General features: G+C 40.0%; 1 protein-coding gene across 1 annotated transcript in view; it reads left to right on the forward strand.

The window, feature by feature from the left end:
* Positions 1-2,873: 2,873 nt before the first annotated feature.
* The window catches only part of LOC115186389 (zinc finger protein 180-like), a 48,427-nt gene continuing 34,379 nt past the window's right edge, over positions 2,874-16,921 (forward strand). Inside the window, exon 1 of the mRNA XM_029746034.1 lies at positions 2,874-3,236. Within this exon, the coding sequence (XP_029601894.1) occupies positions 2,874-3,236 (363 nt within the window). The remainder of the gene's footprint in view (positions 3,237-16,921) is intronic.

Raw genomic sequence — 16,921 nt, forward strand, 5'->3', positions numbered from 1 at the left:
CTAGTGTGGTCTGATTTAGGAACACTGGTGCTAGTGTGGTCTGATATAGGAACACTGGTGTGGTCTGATGTAGGAACACTGGTGTGGTCTGATATAGGAACACTGGTGCTAGTGTGGTCTGATATAGGAACACTGGTGCTAGTGTGGTCTGATATAGGAACACTGGTGCTAGTGTGGTCTGATATAGGAACACTGGTGCTAGTGTGGTCTGATATAGGAACACTGGTGCTAGTGTGGTCTGATATAGGAACACTGGTGCTAGTGTGGTCTGATTTAGGAACACTGGTGCTAGTGTGGTCTGATATAGGAACACTGGTGTGGTCTGATATAGGAACACTGGTGTGGTCTGATATAGGAACACTGGTGCTAGTGTGGTATGATATAGGAACACTGGTGCTAGTGTGGTCTGATATAGGAACACTGGTGCTAGTGTGGTCTGATATAGGAACACTGGTGCTAGTGTGGTCTGATTTAGGAACACTGGTGCTAGTGTGGTCTGATATAGGAACACTGGTGCTAGTGTGGTCTGATATAGGAACACTGGTGCTAGTGTGGTCTGATATAGGAACACTGGTGCTAGTGTGGTCTGATATAGGAACACTGGTGCTAGTGTGGTCTGATATAGGAACACTGGTGTGGTCTGATATAGGAACACTGGTGTGGTCTGATATAGGAACACTGGTGCTAGTGTGGTCTGATATAGGAACACTGGTGTGGTCTGATATAGGAACACTGGTGCTAGTGTGGTCTGATATAGGAACACTGGTTCTAGTGTGGTCTGATATAGGAACACTGGTGGTAGTGTGGTATGATATAGGAACACTGGTGCTAGTGTGGTCTGATATAGGAACACTGGTGTGGTCTGATATAGGAACACTGGTGTGGTCTGATATAGGAACACTGGTGTGGTCTGATATAGGAACACTGGTGTGGTCTGATATAGGAACACTGGTGCTAGTGTGGTCTGATATAGGAACACTGGTGTGGTCTGATATAGGAACACTGGTGTGGTCTGATATAGGAACACTGGTGCTAGTGTGGTATGATATAGGAACACTGGTGCTAGTGTGGTCTGATATAGGAACACTGGTGCTAGTGTGGTATGATATAGGAACACAACCTATAGGAACACAACCTGTCAGAGGAACACAACTTGCTGATACAGACGCCTCACAAGTCCTCAACTGGCAGCTTCATTAAATAGTACCAGCAAAACACTCCGGGATGCTGGCCTTCTAGGCAGAAGTCATCTGTCCAGTGTCTGTTCTTTTTTCCATCTTAATCTTTTATTTTTATAGGCCAGTCTGAGATATGGCTTATTCTTTGCAACTCTGCCTAGAAGGCCAGCATCCTGGAGTCGCCTCTTCACTGTTGACGTTGAGACTGGTGTTTTGCGGGTACTATTTAATGAATCTGCCAGTTGAGGACTTGTGAGGCGTCTGTTTCTCAAACAAGACAGTAATATACTTGTCCTCTTGCTCAGTTGTGCACCAGGGCCTCCCACTCCTCTTTCTATTCTGGTTAGAGATAGTTTGCACTGTTCTGTGAAGGGAGTAGTAAATAGCGTTGTACGAGATCTTCAGTTTCTTGGCCATTTCTCACATGGAATAGCCTTCATTTCTCAGAACAAGAATAGACTGACGAGTTCCAGAAGAAAGTTTTGTTTCTGGCCATTTTGAGCCTGTAATCGAACCCACAAATGCTGATGCTCCAGATACTCAACTAGTCTAAATAAGACCAGTTGTATTGCTTCTTCAAATCAGCACAACCATTTTCAGCTGTGCTAACATGTTGGCATGTGGACTAATATGTTGTTGAGTTGTGTTCTAACACTGGTACAGTCATGCCCTATGAGAGATGTATGACTGCGCATGTGCGAAAATAAATAAAGTGCATTTTCCCCCGTTCTGGTTAAAACACCAATGATGAACATGTGTGTTTATTCCTCCGTTAAGTAAACCGGTATTCCTGTCCTGAAGATGTCAGCACCAACAGGTTATGGGCCCAGGAGGGAACATGGAAGCCGATGGAATAGATTATATTTCGACGGAGATGAAAAAAACTACAAGTTATGGGAGACAAAGTTTTTGGGGCACTTGCGTTTGCTTGGGCTAAAAGCCGCCATATTGAGCGTGGATGAAGATGAAGAAGACAGAGAGAAAAACGAAGAAGCCTAAGCCGAATTGATACAGGTTTTGGATGATAAAAGCCTTTACCTGATAATGAGAGAAGCAGCAGATGATGGGAGAAAAGCGTTGAAGATATTGAGGGAACATTATGCAGGTAAAGGGAAGCCACGTGTGATTCGCCTCTACACTGAACTAACTTCTCTTCAGAAAGCCGCTGACGAAAGTGTTACAGACTATATCATTCGTGCTGAGACGGCTATTACAGCACTGAGAAATGCTGAAGAGACTTTAAGTGACGGGCTGTTGATTGCAATGATTCTGAAAGGTTTGCCCGAATCATTTAAGCCGTTTGCCATCCACATAACGCAGAGTGACGAGCCGACAACTTTTGGCGAGTTCAAAACCAAGTTGAGGAGCTATGAAAGCACCGAGAAGTTTAGCGCCATTTCCACTGACGACAACGTGATGAAGGCAAGTAACATTAAAGTTAGCTGGCCAAGAGGGAGAGATAAAGGGACCGAGATAACCTGCTTCAACTGTGGCCAGAAAGGGCACAAGGCCCGGGAATGTACCGCTACTGGAGAGCGCAAAGAACGGAGACTTTGCAAGAGCTCCACTCATACTGACGCAAATTGCAGATGAAAAAGAAGAGACAATGTGAAACAAGCAACAGATGCTGAAAGCCACACATTTGCATTCAGGATAAGTGACTGTCAGGTTAGTGGACTGAAACAGAAAGGGCTGATGGTTGATACGGGAGCAACGTCACATATAGTCACGGACATCGGGAAGTTTAAGGAGTTTGACGAGACTTTCAAATCGGAAAAACGTTCCGTGGAGCTGGCTGACGGAACAAGAACGAATGGTGTCGCGGAGAGGAGAGGTGCAGCGGGGGTTTACCTGAGAGACAACATGGGTCGTCGGGTAAAAACAACGCTGACGAAGGCGCTGGACGTGCCGTCATTTCCACAGGACATTTTCTCTGTTAAAGCAGCGACAGCCAACGGAGCTTCAGTCAACTTTCGACAGGGGTGTAACAAGCTCATCCACAAGAACGGTACCACTTTTGACATCCAGGAGTACGATAGACTTTACTATCTTAACACTGTAAGTGATGAAAATGATGATGGATGTCATGGGTGCTATGATATTCACACATGGCACCAAATTCTTGGCCACTGTAATTTTGAGGATGTGTCAAAGTTAGAAAATGTGACAGAGGGAATGAAAATCACAGGTAAGATTGACAAATCTACCCTCAACTGTGAAATCTGCACTCAGGGAAAATTTGTTCAGTGCAGAAACAGAGAGCCTGATGAAAAGGCAAAAGCGGCTCTTGAGCTTGTGCACACTGATTTGGCTGGCACTATTGAGCCAGAGGCGAAAGATGGGTTCAGATATACTCTAGCATTTACGGATGATTATTCAGGGGCAGTTTTTGTGTATTTCCTAAAAGCAAAGAGTGATACTGTAAAAGTTACTGAGAAGTTTATTGCTGATGTGGCCCCTTATGGGAAAATAAAGTGTGTCAGGTCAGATAATGGCACAGAGTTCACAGCCAAAGAGTTCCAGTCACTGCTCAGTAAGAACGCCATAAGACATGAAACTTCAGCCCCTTACTCACCCCATCAAAATGGGACCGCTGAGAGAAATTGGAGAACACTGTTCGAAATGGCAAGATGCATGCTACTTGAAAGCAACCTACCAAAGAACTTGTGGACATATGCTGTAATGACTGCTGCAGTAATTCGCAATAGGTGTTACAATAAGCGTGTAGGACAGACTCCACACTACATGTTTACTGGGAGAAAGCCTGATCTTTCAAAGATGAAAGAATTTGGATCTGTTTGCTATGCATATAGACAGAACAAGAAAAAGTTAGACTCAAGATGTGAAAAGGGTATTTTTGTCGGGTATGATAAAAATAGTCCAGCATACCTAGTCTACTACCCAGACACTGGGAAAGTTCTTAAAAACAGATTAGTCGAGTGTGTTACAAAAGGTGTAGTCGAACACCAAACTCAGACAGATTTGGAAATCAGTGATGATCTTCATGGGGAGAGATTTGAAAACCCCATGCCGAAAGCCAAGATGGCAGATCAAAACTCAGAAGAGACACAAGATGTGCAAATTGAGACTTCAGATGGTCAGAGTCCACGCTATCCAGACAGAGCGAGGATGAAACCCCAGTACTTAAAAGACTATGAGTGTAAAGTGAAATGTGATGCCCAGATACCACCTAGTGTTGACTACTGCTACAGAGTAATGTGCAATGCACCACAAACCTTCAAAGAAGCAATGATTTCACCAAAATCAGAGATTTGGGCTACTGCTATGAAGGAGGAGATGGATTCCCTTAGGGAAAATGATACATTCACATTCACCACACTGCCAGAGGGTAAAAATGCAGTGGGGGGCAGGTGGGTCTATGCGGTCAAAAACAATTCAGATGAGACTGAGACATACAAGGCAAGATATGTTGCAAAGGGGTATAGTCAAGTGGCAGGAATAGACTATAAGGAGACTTTTTCTCCAACTGCAAATATGACATCAGTACGCTGTTTGATGCAGCTAGCAGCACAGTATGACTTAGAGTTACATCAGATGGATGTCAAAACAGCATATCTACATGCTCCTATTGACTGTGAAGTGTACATGGAGCAACCAGAGGGTTTTGAAGTCAGGTCAGATACAGGTGAGCAACTAGTCTGCAAACTGAATAAATCAATGTACGGCCTGAAACAGTCAGGAAGGAACTGGAACAAAATGTTGCATGATCACCTTAGTGAAAATGGTTTTACAAAGAACCCAGTATGTCGTCAGAGATGTAAACATGTCGACATCAGATATCATTTCATTCGATCTGCACTCAGTGATGGTAAAATAAGTATTGAATATTGTCCAACGGCAGACATGGCTGCAGATGTTTTGACTAAACCTGTAACAAAGTTCAAAAATGAAAAATTCTTGGGTTACATGTTTGGAATATAAACTGACATTTGTGAGATGAATAACTGGAAGCTAAATGTGTTGATAAAGTTAGGTTGAATACGACTTGTACAGTATAAGAGCAAGTGGGGGTGTTGGCATGTGGACTAATATGTTGTTGAGTTGTGTTCTTACACTGGTACAGTCATGCCCTATGAGAGATGTATGACTGCGCATGTGCGAAAATAAATAAAGTGCATTTTCCCCCGTTCTGGTTAAAAACACCAATGATGAACATGTGTGTTTATTCCTCCGTTAAGCAAACCGGTATTCCTGTCCTGAAGATGTCAGCACCAACATATTTAATACAACCATTGTTGAGAGACTTCCTTTCTTTCTTTGGATACTGTTTACCCTCCGTTGCTCAGCAACTCTACAAACATTTAGCGGTGTGCCTCAGCCCATGCTTTTTAAGAGACTGCTGCTCTGACAGCTTGGTTACTGGGGCATTGAACTGGCAACATCTAGTTTGTGTGTGTTAGTGTGTAGTGTGTGTAGCATATATGTTGATGTGTAGTTCAGAGTGGGTCTATGTTAACATATATGTTGATGTGTAGTTCAGAGTGGGTCTATGTTAACATATATGTTGATGTGTATTTCAGAGTGAATCTATGTTAACATATATGTTGATGGGTAGTTCAGAGTGGGTCTATGTTAACATATATGTTGATGGGTAGTTCAGAGTGAGTATGTTAACATATATGTTGATGGGGAGTTCAGAGTGGGTCTATGTGTTAACATATATGTTGATGGGTAGTTCAGAGTGGGTCTATGTTAACATATATGTTGATGTGTAGTTCAGAGTGGGTCTATGTTAACATATATGTTGATGGGGAGTTCAGAGTGGGTCTATGTTAACATATATGTTGATGTGTAGTTCAGAGTGGGTCTATGTTAACATATATGTTGATGGGGAGTTCAGAGTGGGTCTATGTTAACATATATGTTGATGTGTAGTTCAGAGTGGGTCTATGTTAACATATATGTTGATGGGTAGTTCAGAGTGGGTCTATGTGTAACATATATGTTGATGGGTAGTTCAGAGTGAGTCTATGTTAACATATATGTTGATGGGTAGTTCAGAGTGGGTCTATGTTAACATATATGTTGATGTGTAGTTCAGAGTGGGTCAATGTTAACATATATGTTGATGTGTAGTTCAGAGTGGGTCTATGTTAACATATATGTTGATGGGTAGTTCAGAGTGGGTCTATGTTAACATATATGTTGATGGGTAGTTCAGAGTGGGTCTATGTGTAACATATATGTTGATGGGTAGTTCAGAGTGAGTCTATGTTAACATATATGTTGATGGGTAGTTCAGAGTGGGTCTATGTTAACATATATGTTGATGTGTAGTTCAGAGTGGGTCAATGTTAACATATATGTTGATGTGTAGTTCAGAGTGGGTCTATGTTAACATATATGTTGATGGGTAGTTCAGAGTGGGTCTATGTTAACATATATTTTGATGGGGAGTTCAGAGTGAGTTTATCTGTGGTAGTTGTCCAACATGATTGTATGCTGCTGGTACAGACATTGCACATTTAGGTGCATTAATGTTTCCCTGCACTGCATATTTCAGAAGTGAATAGACTATCTCCTATTTCAGAAGTGAATATAGACTATCTCCTATTTCAGAAGTGAATATAGAGTATCTCCTATTTCAGAAGTGAATAGACTATCTCCTATTTCAGAAGTGAATATAGAGTATCTCCCATTTCAGAAGTGAATATAGAGTATCTCCTATTTCAGAAGTGAATATAGAGTATCTCCCATTTCAGAAGTGAATATAGAGTATCTCCTATTTCAGAAGTGAATAGAGTATCTCCTATTTCAGAAGTGAATATAGAGTATCTCCTATTTCAGAAGTGAATATAGAGTATCTCCCATTTCAGAAGTGAATATAGAGTATCTCCTATTTCAGAAGTGAATATAGAGTATCTCCCATTTCAGAAGTGAATATAGAGTATCTCCTATTTCAGAAGTGAATATAGAGTATCTCCTATTTCAGAAGTGAATATAGAGTATCTCCCATTTCAGAAGTGAATATAGAGTATCTCCCATTTCAGAAGTGAATATAGAGTATCTCCTATTTCAGAAGTGAATAGAGTATCTCCTATTTCAGAAGTGAATATAGAGTATCTCCCATTTCAGAAGTGAATATAGAGTATCTCCTATTTCAGAAGTGAATATAGAGTATCTCCCATTTCAGAAGTGAATATAGAGTATCTCCTATTTCAGAAGTGAATATAGAGTATCTCCTATTTCAGAAGTGAATATAGAGTATCTCCTATTTCAGAAGTGAATATAGAGTATCTCCCATTTCAGAAGTGAATATAGAGTATCTCCTATTTCAGAAGTGAATAGAGTATCTCCTATTTCAGAAGTGAATATAGAGTATCTCCTATTTCAGAAGTGAATATAGAGTATCTCCCATTTCAGAAGTGAATATAGAGTATCTCCTATTTCAGAAGTGAATATAGAGTATCTCCCATTTCAGAAGTGAATATAGAGTATCTCCTATTTCAGAAGTGAATATAGAGTATCTCCCATTTCAGAAGTGAATATAGAGTATCTCCTATTTCAGAAGTGAATAGACTATCTCCTATTTCAGAAGTGAAAATAGAGTATCTCCCATTTCAGAAGTGAATGTAGAGTATCTCCCATTTCAGAAGTGAATATAGAGTATCTCCCATTTCAGAAGTGAATATAGAGTATCTCCCATTTCAGAAGTGAATAGAGTATCTCCTATTTCAGAAGTGAATATAGAGTATCTCCTATTTCAGAAGTGAATATAGAGTATCTCCTATTTCAGAAGTGAATAGAGTATCTCCCATTTCAGAAGTGAATATAGAGTATCTCCCATTTCAGAAGTGAATAGAGTATCTCCTATTTCAGAAGTGAATATATAGTATCTCCTATTTCAGAAGTGAATATAGAGTATCTCCTATTTCAGAAGTGAATAGAGTATCTCCTATTTCAGAAGTGAATATAGAGTATCTCCCATTTCAGAAATGTCACCTATGTATTTATTTACCTAAGTTATCTTTAGATTGTAAACAAACTTGGAGCTTGACATCACCCTTCGAGAGAGTCACACTAACGATTTACAGGCAAAGTAACTTTCAAACACACACATCTGTATACTAATCGTATGCATTTGGGTGTGTGTGTATATATATATATATATATATATATATATATATATATATATATATATATATATATATGTGTGTACCTGGTACAGAGCACATCCTCATGGAGAGAGCCTTGACAGCGTTGACACTGTCAACAGGCGAGAGAAGCGCTCCTCCAGCGTACTTAAGTGGAAGATCTTCACGACCTAGACAGTCGTGAAGAGGAAAATATTTGGTATGGGCCCTCAGATCCTCAAAAGGTTTTACAGGTGCACCATCAAGAGCATCCTGACGGGTTGCATCACTGCCTGGTATGGCAACTGTTCGGACCTCCGACCACAAGGCACTAGTGCGTACGGCCCAGTACATCACCGGGGCCAAGCTTCCTGCCATCCAGGAACTCTATACCAGGCGGTGTCAGAGGAAGGCCCTATAAAATGGTCAAAGACTCCAGGCACCCTATTCAGACTGTTCTCTCTGCTACCGCACGGCAAGCGGTACCGGAGCGCCAAGTCTAGATCCGAGAGGCTTCTAAACACCTTCTACCCCCAAGCCATAAGACTCCTGTACATCTAATCAAATGGCTACCCAGACTATTTGCATTGCCCCCACCACCCTCTTTCAAATCAAATCAAAGTTTATTTGTCACGTGTGCCGAATACAACAGGTGTAGACCTTACAGTGAAATGCTGACTTACAGGATCTAACCAATAGTGCGAAAAAAATGTGTGTGTGTGTGTGTGTGTGTGTGTGAGTGTGTGTGTAAGTAAAGAAATAAAACACCAGTAAAAATACATTTGAAAATAACAGTAGAGAGGCTATATACAGTAGAGAGGTTATACACAGTAGAGAGGCTATATACAGTAGAGAGGCTATATACAGTAGAGAGGCTATATACAGTAGAGAGGCTATATACAGTAGAGAGGCTATATACAGACACCGGTTAGTCAGGCTTTTTGAGGTAGTATGTACATGTAGGTATGGTTAAAGTGACTATGCATACAGTCATATGAAAAAGTTTGGGTACCCCTGACAATTTCCATGATTTCCATTTATAAATAATTGGGTGTTTGGATCAGCAATTTCATTTTGATCTATCAAATAACTGATGGACACAGTAATATTTCAGTAGTGAAATGAGGTTTATTGGATTAACAGAAAATGTGTAATATGCATCAAAACGAAATTAGACAGGTGCATAAATTTGGGCACCCCAATAGAAAAATCACATCAATATTTAGTAGAGCCTCCTTTTGCTAAAATAACAGCCTCTAGACACTTCCTATAGCCTCTAATGAGTGTCTGGATTCTGGATGAAGGTATTTTGGACCATTCCTCCTTACAAAAAATCTCCAGCTCAGTTAGGTTTGATGGTTGTCGAGCATGGACAGCCCACTTCAAATCATCCCACAGATTCTCAATGATATTCAGGTCTGGGGACTGGGATGGCCATTCCAGAACATTGTACTTGTTCCTCTGCATAAATTCCCGGGTAGATTTTGAGCAGTGTTTTGGGTCGTTGTCTTGTTGAAATAGCCAGCCCCGGCTTAACTTCAACTTTGTGACTGATTCTCAAACATTATTCCCAAGAATCTGCTGATATTGAGTGGAATCCATGCGACCCTCAACTTTAACAAGATTCAACCAAATTTTCACCAAATTTTACTGTGGGTAGCAAATGTTTTTCTTGGAACGCTGTGTTCTTTTGCCGCCATGCATAACGTCCCTTGTTATGACCAAATAACTCAATCTTTGTTTCATCAGTCCACAGCACCTTATTCCAAAATTAAGCTGGCTTGTCCAAATGTGCGTTTGCATACCTCAAGCATCTCTGTTTGTGGTGTGTGTGCAGAAAAGGCTTCTTCTACATCACTCTCCCATACAGCCTCTCCTTGTGCAAAGTATGCTGAATTGTTGAACGATGCACAGTGACACCATCTGCAGCAAGATGATGTTTTAGGTCTTTGGAGGTGGGCTGTTTTAGATCATTCTCACCATCCTTCGCCTCACCGATATTTTACTTGGCCTGCCACTTCTGGCCTTAACAAGAACTGTGCCTGTGGTCTTCCATTTCCTCACTATGTTCCTCACAGTGGACACTGACAGCTTAAATCTCTGCGATAGCTTTTTGTAGCCTTCCTCTAAACCATAATGTTGATCAATCTTTGTTTTCAGGTCATTTGAGAGTTGTTTTGAGGCCCCCATGTTGCCACTCTTCAGAGGAGAGTCAAAGAGAACAACGACTTGTAATTGGCCACCTTAAATACCTTTTCTCATGATTGGATGCACTTGTCTATGAAGTTCAAGGCTTAATGAGCTCACCAAACCAATTGTGTTCCAATTAATCAGTGCTAAGTAGTTACAGGTATTCAAATCAACAGAATGACAAGAGTGCCCACATTTTTGCATAGCCTATTTTTCACATCTGATTTAATTTCATACAACTTAATATTGCTACACTAAAAATCTTTGTCTGGACAATACCCCAGGACTCAGCTTTTATTAGAAAATGAATGGCATGCCACTGTGATCATTTTCTGTGACGACAGAGTAAATTATTATGCAGCCTCAGAGGGGTGCCCAAACTTTTTCATACGACTGTATCTGCAGACGAGAGACAGATGGAGAGAGAGAGCATGTTTAAACCTTGTGTTTTTATTTTTTATTCTAACATTGTTAGTCATCAATCAGGAGGTGAAATGTAAAACTGACCTGGGATCATTAACTCTGGGACTACTGCATCTCTATCTGTATTTCAATGTAAAGCATCTCTTTAATAATACTTCCTGTATAATATAAACTGACCTGGGATCATTAACTCTGGGAGTACTGCATCTCTATCTGTATTTCAATATAAAGCATCTCTTTAATAATACTTCCTGTATAATATAAACTGACCTGGGATCATTAACTCTGGGACTACTGCATCTCTATCTGTATTTCAATGTAAAGCATCTCTTTAATAATACTTCCTGTATAATATAAACTGACCTTGGATCATTAACTCTGGGACTACTGCATCTCTATCTGTATTTCAATGTAAAGCATCTCTTGAATAATACTTCCTGTTGACCTGACCAAGTGACCTCTCTCCTCTGATCATGCTGTGCCCTCTATGTAGCCAGTTCAAATGCAGGAGGGGTTCACCGACACAGCTGATATAACCTAGAGGATTTAGGGAGAAGAGGAGAGAGGGATGAAGTGAAGGAGAGAGACTGTTATTGAGAAAATAAGGTAGTTAAAGTGACAGTGTTCAACAGGAATCTGTGTGTGGCCTCACCTGGTGTCCACACCACACTAAGTGGCTGCAGAGGACTTTATGCTGAAAAACATGAACGGACCCACAAGGATAAATATAGCGTAGTTATAGAAATAATGAAGTGTCTTACTATTCTCCATGGTTGGCTCTCTTGCCTATTCTTTGATGGTGGAAGGAGCCACAGTTATACACTTGAACCTGCTTACTGCACAACACAATCCATCAATCAGATTGATACATGAGTGTGTAGGTGTGGGTTATAGGGTGTCTAATTGTTCTACATTTTTTCAATATGGGTGATTTAAAATAGCCTGTTTTGTTTTTGCACAGACATCACACCCTTACCTACACAGCACCCTCACATGAGAAGTAGAAATCAAAGGGAGATAAACTGGGAATTGAATAACTGCAGTTGACATAGCTCAGTAAATGGAAGAATACTCTTATTGCAATGTGAATGGCTCTTAAAAGAGCATTTGGTTGTGCATAGTGTAGTCTAGGGTCCTCGTGTCCATCCTCATGAAGTTACGCAGGACACAGGTAGCCTTCAAACATCTGAATTCCTCCAGGAGGCAGTCCCAGATGACCCTGGTCACCCAACCTTGCAGTGCCCTACAAGGTAACTGTAGGCAATCGTTTTGAAGGAATCTCCAGTTACAGGGTCTCTGTAGGAATATGGAAGACAATGTAATTATTAGACTGTTACATCACCAGGTCATTGTGGATTACTAAAGTATAATATCCCTGATAACAAATCATGATAACATTGGATTGATAAATGCATGGGCACACATATGTACATGTGTAGCATGGGACAATAACAGGATTATATCAAGGATCGCATCACAAATGAATACATAAATACCACTTGAAGCTTGATGATGAGTTGATCATTTGAATCAGCTGTGCAGTGTGACGGCAAAAACAACAATGTGCCCCTCTGAGTCCCCAGGACTGAGAACCACTGCTCTTCATTGGGACCTCTTCGTATGTAGACTGGCTTTCATAGAGCTCTTTATCTGAGGACAGAAAACCTCACAAGAAACAGACTTCATTATAGTCAAATTACACCACACTGAATATTATGTTACTATTATCTCCGTCCTCACTTCTAGGGACAGGAACTACACAAAAGTACCTGCCCTATCCTTTCACCCTCCTCCATGGCTGTTCTACATTTGGAGTTTGTTTTTTTACAGTGATAAATAGATAGCTGGTCTGATGTGAAGGAGGAGGTTGATCATCAGGAGTCAGATGTGAAGAAGGAGGTTGATCATCAGGAGTCAGATGTGAAGGAGGAGGTTGATCATCAGGAGTCAGATGTGAAGGAGGAGGTTGATCATCAGGAGTCAGATGTGAAGGAGGAGGTTGATCATCAGGAGACAGATGTGAAGGAGGAGGTTGATCATCAGGAGTCAGATGTGAAGGAGGAGGTTGATCATCAGGAGTCAGATGTGAAGGAGGAAGTTGATCATCAGTGAACCTCTAGGATTGTGGCTGGGCTGGCGTTTACACTTCCAGCTTGGTCATATATTTTGATACATTGAATGTTGATATTGTGAATCTATGATATATATTTGCACCTCCTGTTTCAGGAAGTGATGTCACTAAGTACTGCCCCAATATATACAGTGCTGTCGGAAAGTATTCAGACCCCTTCACTTTTTACACATTTTGTTACATTATTCAAACATTTATGAGGAAAACATTGATTTAATCCATCTACACACAATACCCCATAATGACTTCACAATACCCCATAATGACATCACAATAGCCCATAATAACATCACAATACCCCATAATGACAAAGCAAAAACCGTTTTTTAGAAATGTTTGCAAATGTAACAAAAACAACAACTGAAATATCACATTTACATACAGTACCAGTCAAAAGTTTGGACACATCTACTCATTCAATTGTTTTTCTTTATTTTGACTATTTTCTACATTGTAGAATAACATTGAAGACATCAAAACTATGAAATAACACATGGAATCATGTAGTAACCAAAAAAGGTGTCACGTCCTGACCAGCAGGTGGAGTAGGTGTATAGTTTTGGTCAGGGCGTGGTAGAAGAAGTTGTGTTTTCTATGTTCTGTTTAGGTTGGGTGTTTCTATGTAGAGTTAATTGGGGTGGACTTCCAATTGAAGGCAGCTGTGTGGTGTTGCCTTTGATTGGAAGTCCTATATTAGTTGGATGTGTTTGTCTGTGTGTTTGTGGGGAATTGTTTTTGCACTGCGTTAGTATAGCCTGCAAAACTGTTGGTGTCGTGAGTATCGTTTATTCTGTGGATGCTTTACTCTTGTTTTTGTGAATTAAAAGAATGAGTATCCACAACTCTGCTGCATTTTGGTCTTCCCTGCAACACCACGACATTATTTGTGACAAAAGGGTTAAACAAATCAAAATACATTTAATATTTGAGATATTTCAAAGCAGTCACTCCTTGCCTTGATGACAGCTTTGCACACTCTTGGCATTCTCTCAACCAGTTTCATGAGGTAGTCACCTGGAATTAATTTCAGTTAACAGGTGTGCCTAGTGAAATGTTAATTTGAGGAATTTCTTTCCTTCTTAATGCGTTTGAGCCAATCAGTTGTGTTGTGACAAGGTATGGGTGGCTCTCATGAGGATTGCCACAGGAAATGAAGACCCAGAGTTACCTCTGCTGCAGAAGATATGTTCTTTAGAGTTAACTGCACCTCAGATTGCAGCCCAAATATATGCTTCACAGAGTTCAAGTAACAGACACATATCAACATCAACTGTTCAGAGGAGACTGTGTGAATCAGGCCTTCATGGTCGAATTGCTGCAAAGAAACCCCTACTAAAGGACACCAATAATAAGAAGAGACTTTCTTGGGCCAAGAAACATAAGAAATAGACATTAGACCAGGGAAATTTGTCCTTTGGTCTGATGAGTCCAAATTTGAGATCTTTGATTCTAACCGCCGTGTCTTTGTGAGATGCAGAGTATGTGAACGGATGATCTCCACGTGTGCGGTTCCCACCGTGAAACATGGAGGAGATGTGATGGTGTGGGGGTGCTTTGCTGGTGACACTGTCTGTGATTTAGTCAGAGACTGCGTGAATTAGGCCTTCATGGTTGAATTGCTGCATGCAAAAACACTGTTTACAAATAATGTGCTTTAATATTTTTTTAAAAGTGACCCCAAACTTTTGAACGGTAGTGGTGTATTGTTACACCATGTAGGAGCAGTATAGACTGAGTCTGTTCATTATATACATCTACATGATGTATTGTTACACCATGTAGGAGCAGTATAGACCGAGTCTGTTCATTATATACATCTACATGATGTATTGTTACACCATGTAGGAGCAGTATAGACCTAGACTGTTCATTATATACATCTACATGATGTATTGTTACACCATGTAGGAGCAGTATAGACCTAGTCTGTTCATTATATACATCTACATGATGTATTGTTACACCATGTAGGATCAGTATAGACCTAGTCTGTTCATTATATACATCTACATGATGTATTGTTACACCATGTAGGAGCAGTATAGACCTAGTCTGTTCATTATATACATCTACATGATGTATTGTTACACCATGTAGGAGCAGTATAGACCTAATCTGTTCATTATATACATCTACATGATGTATTGTTACACCATGTAGCAGCAGTATAGACCTAGTCTGTTCATTATATACATCTACATGATGTATTGTTACACCATGTAGGAGCAGTATAGACCTAGTCTGTTCATTATATACATCTACATGATGTATTGTTACACCATGTAGGAGCAGTATAGACCTAGTCTGTTCATTATATACATCTACATGATGTATTGTTACACCATGTAGCAGCAGTATAGACCTAGTCTGTTCATTATATACATCTACATGATGTATTGTTACACCATGTAGCAGCAGTATAGACCTAGTCTGTTCATTATATACATCTACATGATGTATTGTTACACCATGTAGGAGCAGTATAGACCTAGTCTGTTCATTATATACATCTACATGATGTATTGTTACACCATGTAGGAGCAGTATAGACCTAGTCTGTTCATTATATACATCTACATGATGTATTGTTACACCATGTAGGAGCAGTATAGACCTAGTCTGTTCATTATATACATCTACATGATGTATTGTTACACCATGTAGGAGCAGTATAGACCTAGTCTGTTCATTATATACATCTACATGATGTATTGTTACACCATGTAGCAGCAGTATGGAGGTACAGTGGGGGACAAAATCATTGACACCCTTGATAAAGATGAGCAAAAACGACTCTATAAAATCAAGAATTAAAATACTGAGCAATATTGTATGTAAAACATTTTTGGGGGGAAGTTATATTATTTTATACTAATACAATTGCTCAGAGAAAGAGATTTAGTGTAACATGTAATTCTCAAAAGGTAGGGGTCTGAATTATTGTCACCCATGTTTTCAATACTCCAGCACCCTCCCCTTGGGAGGATAACGACACTGAAATGTTTTATGAGATTAGAGAACACATTGGGTGGGATCTTAGACCCTTCCTCCATACAGAATCTCTCCAGGTCCTTGTTTTATTTAGTCTGTCTTATGGACTGCCCTGTTCAATTCAAACCACAGGTTTTCAATGGAGTTCAAGTCTGAAGACTGAGAAAGCCATTGAAAATGTTGATTTTGTACCCAATTAACCATTTCTTCGTGGATGTTGATGTGTCTTGCTGGAAGATCCACTTATAGCCAAGTTTCAGCCTCCTAGCAGAGAGGTAACCAGGTTTTGGGCTAAAATATCCTGGTAGTGGGTAAAGTTTATTTATTTATTTCATACAGTAATTTTTGCTAATCTTTATCAAGGGTATCAATAACTAGGTGCTTATTTTGATATCTAGTTATTTGACTGAGTCAGGAATACAGATGTGGAGTAGATGTAGAGTTTTAAATTCTCATAAAAAATCTGAACTAATCAAACAACACTTGTTGCTCTTTGTACGTGTTGATATAATATTCATATTTAATGGAGAGGAAAAAAACGTTTCCCTAAACTGCTTTATAATATTATAATTCAATGAAGAATAAAAATAGTTTTCCCTCCTCAACTGCGTTTCCTCCCTCCAGATAGCAGATGGCGATATGTGTCTTTCAGGCGATGTTTCTAGTGTGACGTATAATCTAGTGGACGGAACGCTTCTTCAGCAACTGCAGCCACCTCGGTAGCTCGCTAGCCAACAAAGTCTGAACATTCAAGCTCTTTAGACAATTTCGTGGTTTATTTTCTACTATGATTTAAACATACTTATGTGTAAACAACTAGCTACCCTATTAAATATAATATTTACGTTGTAAGTCAACTATCTGGCTGGTTAAGTTAGCACTAGTCTAGTCGCTAATGCTAACTAGCTAACATT

Source organism: Salmo trutta, unplaced genomic scaffold (genome assembly GCF_901001165.1).
Source record: "Salmo trutta unplaced genomic scaffold, fSalTru1.1, whole genome shotgun sequence".
NCBI classification, from domain to species: domain Eukaryota; kingdom Metazoa; phylum Chordata; class Actinopteri; order Salmoniformes; family Salmonidae; genus Salmo; species Salmo trutta.